Source organism: Galeopterus variegatus, unplaced genomic scaffold (assembly GCF_000696425.1).
Source record: "Galeopterus variegatus unplaced genomic scaffold, G_variegatus-3.0.2 Scaffold10300, whole genome shotgun sequence".
NCBI classification, from domain to species: Eukaryota; Metazoa; Chordata; class Mammalia; order Dermoptera; family Cynocephalidae; genus Galeopterus; species Galeopterus variegatus.
In genome coordinates, this window is record NW_007736411.1 from 6,912 (window position 1) to 17,181 (window position 10,270).

Here is a 10,270-nt window from a genome sequence, read left to right on the forward strand (position 1 = left end):
ACAGTATATGGTCAGAATAGATTAGGTAAAGTATATTTCAGATTAAAAAAAATAAAATGACTAAAAGTATCTTATCACATTCACACATAGTGCTACAAAACTGTTACCTTACGCCATTCATCTAAAGAATGTTTGGTCCTCTTTGAATGGGGAAAAAGGGAATAGGAATTCTATATAGTATGACATAAAAGCAAGCAAATAGTAGGGATCAAAAGCTAAGTGGCAAGAAAAGTGTTTGCTTTTTTTTCAAAATGTGTATTCTAATGTGCCATTAATTAAACTATTTTTAGGATGGAAATTTTTAGGATTCCTTCTCAAACTGTTTTAGTTTAAATTAATAGGCCTGCAATTTTTCTATTGACAATAAAATTTTATAACTTAGTTTTTTCTAAAAGAAGTGTCTGTATCAGATATTTTGTCTTCTACACTAAAGGATATTAATCTCCTTCTAGTAGAAGTCATGGCATAAACATACACCCAATTCCTTATTTTCCTTTTTTACAATTGACTTTGAAGTGTTTAATATGTAACAATCTTATGATTTTAGGATTTTTTTTAAAAAAAAAAAAGCCCAGAAGCAACAAATTTAAAAGAAATAAAGAGCTAAACATGACTACTGTCTCTTTCAAAATTGTACACTGAGGTTTATCTGTGTTTTTGTTGGAGAGGGTTCTATTTAAAAATAATTCTTCTTATTTTAGACTATTTCTCTCTATTCATCAATAAAGTCCAAAAGGAAATTTGAGGTGATCAAAAATTTCTTCAGAGGAACAAAACTGGGAGGTTGGTATGGCACTTGGAAGAGCACAAAGTCTCCCCACGTGCACAGACGCAATTTTAAAAACCACAAAGCCTTAATAAGAACTTGGCTCTTTTAAGCACACAGTTAAAAGCAGAACGCTGCATTTTTGCCTGTACATAATTAAAAGGTTAAAAGTAATTAGAAACTGCCTACTGCTTCATTCATTACAAATTACCTGCGCTGATCGTATATCTGCAGATGAGCTAAAGCATCAAGCACATGGGGACCAGATGTGCACCTCGGAGCCCACACTGCTCCAGGAAGTGAGTTTTCAGGCATAGAATATAAGTTCGGGAATCTGCCCTCCCTGCACCCCAGTGCCGTTGGTGCTATCTGAGGAGCACTGAAACTGGACGGTCACTTTGCCACACTGAACTTCCGTCATGCCTTCTTGTCCGAAGTAGCTAAGTTCATTGCCATCCAGTATCACACTGGCTGTGTAGAAGGTGTCTGGCTCAATCTGCACTGGGTACTCAAACCACACAGGGAAGGTATTGCTGGAGCCATCTGAGAAGTACTTGCTCAAGTTCTGCCCCAGGACAACACCCTGCCGCTTGAGTTCAATCTTGGCACTATATTCTGCAGAGCCACAGCTGGAACCATACAGCCCAAAGCCAGCAATGAACACTCTTTTATCAACTGCAAACTGGATGCTGTCACAGCGACCTCTATAGCGCCACTGGTTGCTCCGATAGGCACATGACTGGAAACGGTGACAGCGCTGGGGGACAAGGCCCTTGCGGGCTTTACTCACAAACTGCAACTCGGGCTTTTTGGCTGCAGTATACCAGAGGAAGATGTCGTTGGTTTCATTAAGAGTTAATACTCCGGACTGTGCAGCGCCATTTGCAAAGTCATCGAGGGCCATTGTAGGTATGCGAATCAAGTAAAGTGCCTTTCCTAGGACCTTGCGTTTATTTTCAATGCTCAGAGCTAGATCTTGTCGCTGGCATTCTACTTCAGCCCAGTTAAGAGCTGCCTCAAAAACCACAATTTCTTTGGCATTCAGAGTTTCCCTGCGGAGGATACTTTCTAGAGTCTGGAAGTCGATATCACAGAATCCCTCAGACTTGAGCGCTAACTCAGCCTGGGCATCAATCACCTCCCAGCAACGCTGGGTCAGGTCTGGCTCCTCGAACAGGCAGCTCTGGGAGAGGAGCACGCAGGCGTTCTTGGCGCTTAGGCTGGTCTCCAGGAAATTAACGCAGGCTCTGGCAAGGTGAGGGACAATGTACTTTTTGGCAGCATAAAGAGTGGCCAGCACTGTGTCAGCAGCCAAGTCAATTTCATCACAATAGATGTATCTGAAAGAAAAGGCAAAACATGTAAACAGCTGGTTTACAAAATGAGTGCATTCAACAAGAAGATTCAACTACTTTCAAGTTTATTCCAAGAACTATGTGACAGTTATTAAACCATGTTTAGATATTAAAGAAACGTGAAATATACTCATCTAATTATTAATATTTTAACTCATTAGGAAGTCTGTATAATTAAAGACATTAACTTTGTGTACCCATGCTAGCCTATATTGTATAAGCTGCATTCAACAAAAACGGAAGACATTGAAACCGTATGAAAAGGAACTGCATATCAGAGAGTCAGTCAATATTAGGAAAAAAATAGCAAAATTCTATTATTTATCCTATATTATATTTAATCAAAAAATAGTCCCTCTATGTTGTAGGAGCAATATATATATATAGTTTTACTGTAATTTTTTTTTTCTAGATGAAACAAATACTTTTAATTCTGTTATGTCAGTAATGATTGCATCTTGATGCTTTTGGATTTTTCTTAAACATAAAATAAAACCTGAGATTAAATAAAATAGTTTTCAAGTACTTCCAGGTTCAATGGATTGTCAAATATGGACTTCAACGCTATCTCCCAGTTAACTTTACATGAAATCCAACAGACTTTGTATCTGTTTCTTTCTTTTTTTTTTTTTTAACTCTAAAACTCTTTCCCCTCCCATACAGGCATTCTGTCTACCTTCAGAATTAAAGAATACATTATTTCCAGACATATTTAATGAAAAGACAAAGTAGGGGAGCTTAAATATGACTACTTCTGTGCTCTGTGAACTATGGCTATTTCAGGAGATGAAACACTTCTTGATGTTTGGGAACAGTGGCAGTCTCTCAAAATGGTATGTAAAGGTGGACATTGTCTGCTTCTCTTAGATTGCTGTGGTTGACACAAGAGATAGTCAGTGAGAACTACTATGAAAAATGCATACTGATAACACTTAACTTTAAAATTCTTCTAGTTAAAGTATACAGCTACTTTATTGGAGGATTTACTTTAGTTACTATATTTCAACTTAGTGAAACACACATAACTCAGCAATAGTTTCTGTAAGAAGTACAAAAACACAAGGATGGCAATCAGAAAAATGTCCACAATCACAAACGGAACCTGCCTTTGCGCTCCTAGGAGGCCCTTCTCTTCTGAGAGGCTAAAGCAGATACCACCGGCAAGGCTGCGTGACAATAAACCTGCAGCTCAGTAACGCTCTGACCAAGAGCCAGGGCTGTGGGGAGGATCCTGGAGCATGATCAGCACTTTGTAGCTCCTACTCTGGACCTGTCGAGTGAGCAGGTGTCCCTTTTTCTTGACAACCCCCTTTCCAGGAATACTGGCTACTCATTCACAACATGGGAGTGAGGGAACCTGGCCACCACTATCTCAACTATGGCATGACTGCAAATGGTACCTCACTGCATTTTGAACCACTTTACATGGATTGCACGTATAATTTTAAAAAGCCATATCAGTATATACTCTAGGCAATACATCTGTGAGAAAATATACTTCTCAAATGACGAATCAAGTGACTCAGGTGAAATGTAATTCTTGCGATTCTTGTTCCCATTTGCTAATTAGGTACATATCTGGAACAACACAACACTCTACTTGACTGCAGTGAAGCCAAAATGCTGAACTAGTGCTAGCATTCTTACCGACATCATTGACACCACTGTCAAGTACACAGTGCTGACTTCATTTCACGGGTATGGTGGGGATGGGGCAGGGGTCCTCGTAGGTAAAACTGGTTGCTGATTTGGACCTCTACTAAAGGATCACAGAGGTTAAGAGTGGTGGATTAGTTTACGTTTTGGTACTTCACATTCTCATGCCTTTAATGTCCCTGTCTCCCAGTGTAAAAGTTCTAGTCTACAGCAATTAGATTTCAAAACTATACCACGAATAAAGAATGAAATACTTTTAAGTTCTAGAACAATTAGGTACATATCAGGAACAACACAACACTCTACTTGACTGCAGTGAAGCCAAAACGCTGAACTAGTGCTAGCATTCTTACCGACATCATTGACACCACTGTCAAGTACACAGTGCTGACTTCATTTCACGGGTATGGTGGGGATGGGGCAGGGGTCCTCGTAGGTAAAACTGGTTGCTGATTTGGACCTCTACTAAAGGATCACAGAGGTTAAGAGTGGTGGATTAGTTTACGTTTTGGTACTTCACATTCTCATGCCTTTAATGTCCCTGTCTCCCAGTGTAAAAGTTCTAGTCTACAGCAATTAGATTTCAAAACTATACCACGAATAAAGAATGAAATACTTTTAAGTTCTAGAACTAACTATAATACTTATTTTTCAGCAGGCAGCAAACAATATATAGCAACATTTTAACTATTTGTGGAAGTATTGTCTAACTTGACCCAGTGAATTATTTTTTCAACAAATATTTTATTTATTCCAGTGAACCGAAGTAGATAACCTCGAACTCTGGTATACTTTGATGTGGTAGAATAAGGATTATAAGGATTAAGAAAAATCATATAAATATTATTTAGAATAATAATTGGAGTTTAATTGCATGGTAGACTAGCACATTGTCTAGTACCAATACATGGTAAAGAAGCAGTTAGAATCTGCTTCTTTATTTACCTGGTTAACGTATATTAGAGTCTGCCAAAGATCCACTAGATATAAAACTTTTTTTTTTTTTTTTTTGACCGGTAAGGGGATCACAACCCTTGGCATGGTGTGGTCTGCACCACGCTCAGCCAGTGAGCCAACCGGCCCATCCTTATATGGGATCCGAACCCGCGGCCTCAGTGCTACCAGCGCCGCACTCTCCCGAGTGAGCCACGGGGCCGGCCCTATAAAACTATTTTTTATAAACACATAACATCTCTTACAGTTTTATATTTCTATATTACCAATTAAAGTATTTCTGTATAAATCCATATGCAAGTACAGAAAATTATTCCTATCTTTCAAAAATTCCTCCTCTAATATCAAATGCAAATGCTTCCTATCCTTGAGAAAGAGTACCTAATTTTATATGAGTATGTGTATGTATGCGTGCACAAAAATCAGATTATTTCAACAGATGATAAATTTTGCATGTCATAAGGAGACAATAACTCTTAGAAAACTTAGAAATTATTTAAATAAGGTACATAATTTCTGAAACTGTGAAATAAAAATATAATTTCTTTGAAGACTTCTTCACACACTATGCTTTCAGGGAGAACATGCTCTATTAGACAATGCCTACGGCAGAAAGTTATTTTTCTTTAATTATAAGTTGTTAAACATCAAATCGCTAAACATGTCACTTGCCCCCAAATCTTACATCAAGGTGTGATTATAAATGTCTGCATAACTTCACGGAGAACATGCTCTATTAGACAATGCCTACGGCAGAAAGTTATTTTTCTTTAATTATAAGTTGTTAAACATCAAATCGCTATACATGTCACTTGCCCCCAAATCTTACATCAAGGTGTGATTATAAATGTCTGCATAACTTCACATGCTTTCCACTAGAAGATGAACAGTAGTTTTCTCCAGAAGTATTTGCTAGGTAAGCAGCACCCTCTTTCTTCATCAGTCTCCTCTTCTGTTATGCAGAACTTACATTGAACTGTGAAACTAGCAGAGTACGAATACAGCATAAACAAATTCTTTCCAAACACACACATGCCACTTACTTGAGCATGGCAAGGAAAGCAGCAGGCTCGACATCTGGTATACGGATTTCATCTTTGTCTTCAGCAAGTTCTCCGTAAAACATCGCGTGGAACACAGAGCTCCCAACAGCTAAAACATACTGTGGAGAAAGGTAAACCTTATTTCATACACTAAATTGAAAGCATTTTCAGAAAATTAATCTGGAAAAACAATTCTAAGCAATCAGGTTTAGAGGACATAAAGTACCTAAACCTGCTCCACTGAAAAAGCCACAGTGCAGGGTATCTTGCCATGGAAGCATACGATGTTCGTGCAAAACATTCTCTATGCTGCTAATGACCTCAGGCTTTAGCAGATTAACACACAAGTCCCCTCATTACAAAATAAATAAAATCAAAACTTATCTAACTGATCTCTAAAAGAAGGGCAAACATATGACTTTCCTAACTGTCAGAACAACTTCCCAAGACTGGACTGTTAAGCAGTCATGTTTTTCTGTGAGATATGAAGCAGAGTAGGAGGAAACAAAGAAAAAAATGAAGTGTGGCCAAAGCCCCTTGGAGAGGGTATGCTTTCTCTGTAATAGAGTGAAACATGCACTGCCTGCCACCGGCAAGCTGCCCACACCAAGTTCCAGGCTTCAGGAGAGGGTCCCTCTCTGTAAATCTCAGGACAAAACCGGTAATGCAGCTGTTGCTTACTTTGTGTCCTGGCAACCGCTGAGTCCCACCTGGTGGCCCAACCACAAAATGTACATCTGCCATCAAATCATTATTGAACATCACCGCATTTCTATAAACAGAGGCAATGCATTAATTCACAGCAGCCAGCATGTTTAATACCCTTTTCCCCAACACACAAAACCCACAAAAGATCCCAAGCTAGGCGACAGTTCAGTAACTTCAAGGCAAGACAACAAAGGTTCTAACTAAACAACTGTGTTTGTAATCATTACAAACACATGGAAGTAACTAAAGTTTTTTTTTAAAAAAAGTTATACAAACTTTTCAAAAAGCTAAGGATAAATAAAAGGTATCTATCTTCTATGGCACATAAACACAACCCTGTCACTTAAATGTTACAGCTTGCAAAAACATTCTTATCTAAGAGGAAAACAGCTGTACTGTTTTGGAAAAAATACAAGGCAGTTTTCCATTACCGATAAAGCTTCTGGGAAAAGAGGAAACACAGATTTGTACAAAAATTACAGGTTGTACAAAAGCAGAAACTTCAACTCAGGAAAACTTTTAAAGTAAATACACTGGCCTGACACTTACCTTTCTCTAATGGTGGGATAAAGACCCTGCCAATTCGGAGCCGGTATAAGATTGTTGTTACTGAGATTCTGCTGGTGGTACTGCTGGACAGTGGTGCTGCTGGAGGTGGCTGGCTTTTTACGGGGGAATATATCAGCAGCCATCTTCTTCTTCTTTTTAGTCTTCAAGGTAATTATTTCATAACAAACTGGAGGCAACTTGCTGCTGCTGCTGCTGCTACTGCTGCTGCTCGTATTTGCTTTCTTTGAGCTTTTCTTGGACCTGTTCTTTACCGTCTCTGGAAGCATCAAGAAGAAGGTGAGACATTTCATGTTCTTTTCCTTGTCATCTACCATGAGTACAGTATGTCTCTCTTTATAGCTAGATATCCCAAATTGGTTTGAACATCAAGGAAAAGAGGCTAGCCTGAGCTTAGATGTTAACAGAAACCAACAAGCTGATATTTTGCTTCTTTCCTCAGCCAGGCAAGGTGACCTTTTCACTACGTCGAACAGAAACTGGCTTTAAGTTTTATCCAGTACCAGGTCTGTTAAATACATCCCCATGGTGATTCCTGTTTCTCTTATTTGCTCATAAAAATAACTGTTTCCTAGATCACCTGAAAAATGCTACACTGAGCGAAGATGACAGGCACAGAGCTGTAGCACTTGTTTTCTGAATTAGGTAGCAAGATGTGCTGGAGCTGCGCGGGTCTGTTCAGCCGGCTGAAGTTGTGTGGTGAATGGATCGGAGGAGAGTAGGTATTACAGCCCTGCAGATGGAGTCAGACAGCCAGTGCTCCGAGCCAATAGCTGAAGTCACCAATCATGATTGGACCAAGCAAAACAGTGACACCTATTGTAACATGCCTAGTGCTGATATTAAAGGAACAGCAGTTGCATTCTCTTGCCTACTGTATATTTAAATAAGATAAACATGAAATATATTTGAAAACAGGAAGAGAGCAGTTTATGCCCACAGATTTCTCTTCAGTAGACATACATTTTTATTTCTCCAGTTAAACAAGCAGGATCAATTAACAAAAGGTAGAGACAGATGTCTACTCTATATTTCTAGTAAAATCTTTTTCCCAGTAGCATTTAGTTTCAAATATTTCAAACAAAATCTTCCAATCTATAAAGCCAAAATAATACTAAACACATTTACTATAGTTTAAAGGTGACATGTTGTTTTTCTTCCTTTTTTCAGTCTCTCTGAATGCAAGTTATACTCTAGTGCAAAAGAAGAGAGCTGAGATGTGTTCAGTTTACCTCCCAATGTTTTCTAGCTCCTACAATGGTTTTTGACAGGAATCCCAGGTCACAAGATACTGTTAATTAGACTAAGTTTATACCAGTACACTTAGCTACACTAAAGCATAAGACAAATTTGAGATGTAAAAATAAGATTCAAATGAGACAAATCTGGCAATCAGTGTTTAAAGGCGGCAATTCACTAAAAATATGTCAGATGGGGCCTGTTCAGGATCTCAAAATCCAACTTAACTGTTATTGCTACATTTAGTCTTGTCATAATTTAAAAAAATATAACCCACAACTTCTAACATAGAACCAATAATACTATTCAAAATGATAAATGTTCTGATGCTGTCTCATTAAAATGCAAACAGGCTCTCTCTGCTTTGAATCAAAATATAAGCTACTTATATAATAAATGTGAATACTCTAACAATTTTTAGCTTTGGCAAGTAAAAAAAAAAAAAGAAAAAAAAATACCCAAACACCTGCTGTAGGTTCTACATATGCTTACCTACTTGCAAAAGAAAACTAATGAAGAGATTTCTTCTCCCCCCTGTCTATTTGGGTTACTCCCATTGGCTCAAAGCACAGCAGCCATTTGCTACCCCAGTCTTGTGCACCCTTCACAACCACAGCACTCCCTGTTGTACAACATATGTCTGAGTAATGACTGCCTGACAAAGAGAGGGCTCAGCAAATGGGAGCTATGATTGTTATTAACATAATTAATAATCTACTGAAGATAATACACACCAGAAATCAGTCTTTATATCCCTAGAGCCCTAAATCGCTAAGGTGAACCAAGGAATATCCTCTTTATTATCACTATTATTTTTCTTAAAACCATTTGCAAAACATACTTCGTAAGAGAACCACAATCCTTAGCACAGGGTTACCCATTTCCATTTTAGATGGGCCCTGAAGTGCTATAGTTGTATTTATTACAATTATTGTGTCCCCAAATTGCAAGGCTAATAAACAAACATATATATATACACACTTCCAAATCACCTTTAAACACACTTTAACACACAATGTTAGTGAAAGAGAAATCTAGAATCCAGTTTAAAAAGCACGTGGAGAAAGGCATGAAGAAGAAACAAATAAGCTTTTATTTGATCTAACTATCCAGCTATGATTAAGACCAAAGGACTTGTCTCCTGCTCAACTGCTATGAAACTTCCTGACCACTTCCATCCTAGGAAAGTCACCATGCCAAGCAGGACCTTCTGACTGGGATTAATCCCATACATATTTCTAACAAATCTAGTATCTAGCTTTTAAGGTCAGAAGCAATCAATGAGAATGGAAAAGAAAACCAGTCACTTTGAGGCAGACTAGTAATTGGCAGCTGGACACAAAATAGAAAAAACATAAATACAGATACAAGAACTTAGAAGGCTATGTGGTTTTGCATATAGCTCAACACCCATCACCAAGAAACCCTCCCCCAAACACGGCTCTTATACTACTGTTAAGGAAAAAAAATAAAATGCATGTAATAGTTTGAGAAAAAAAAATTATGTGATATTTTAGGAAATGCTCTTCCTGAAATTAAATATATCAGTTATTTGGAAAATTAAATTATGTAGAAGAGCTTTAAAATTCTGGTTAAATGAAGTAGTGCTAAATCTGAATCTCCTAGAACAGTGCTACAAAGAGGGGCATTATCTCTTCAGCCTACGTGGGGACCGAGGAGCAGGGCTGTTTATAATCAGACAAGGGAAAAATTATCTGAGAGCTATCTTTTCTTATCATTGTATGTACTAAAGCAGGTAATACAGGTTCTTACTACTGAAAGCGTAGTGCAAGGATCAGCAGCAGCATCTCCTAAAAACCTGTTAGAAATCCAGAATTTCAACCAGATTCTAGATTAGAATTTGCATTTCAACAAGATCCTTCATGCAATTCGTATGGCATATAAGTTTGAGAAAATCTCACATAGCTAACTGCGGACTGTTATAGTGTCTTCCCAATGACCTGTATCAACACTTGATGCCA

At 38.1% G+C, this 10,270-nt stretch overlaps 1 protein-coding gene across 1 annotated transcript; it reads right to left on the reverse strand.

Moving 5' to 3' along the window:
* Window positions 1-239: 239 nt before the first annotated feature.
* LOC103609920 (BTB/POZ domain-containing protein 3) lies at window positions 240-9,075 on the reverse strand. The gene is made up of 4 exons (XM_008594179.1): window positions 7,032-9,075; window positions 6,456-6,546; window positions 5,775-5,893; window positions 240-2,106 (listed from the first exon to the last, which is right to left on the reverse strand). The coding sequence occupies exons 1-4, from the start codon at window positions 7,364-7,366 to the stop codon at window positions 1,074-1,076; spliced, it is 1,578 nt and encodes a 525-aa protein (XP_008592401.1). The 5' UTR covers window positions 7,367-9,075; the 3' UTR covers window positions 240-1,073.
* Window positions 9,076-10,270: the final 1,195 nt, after the last annotated feature.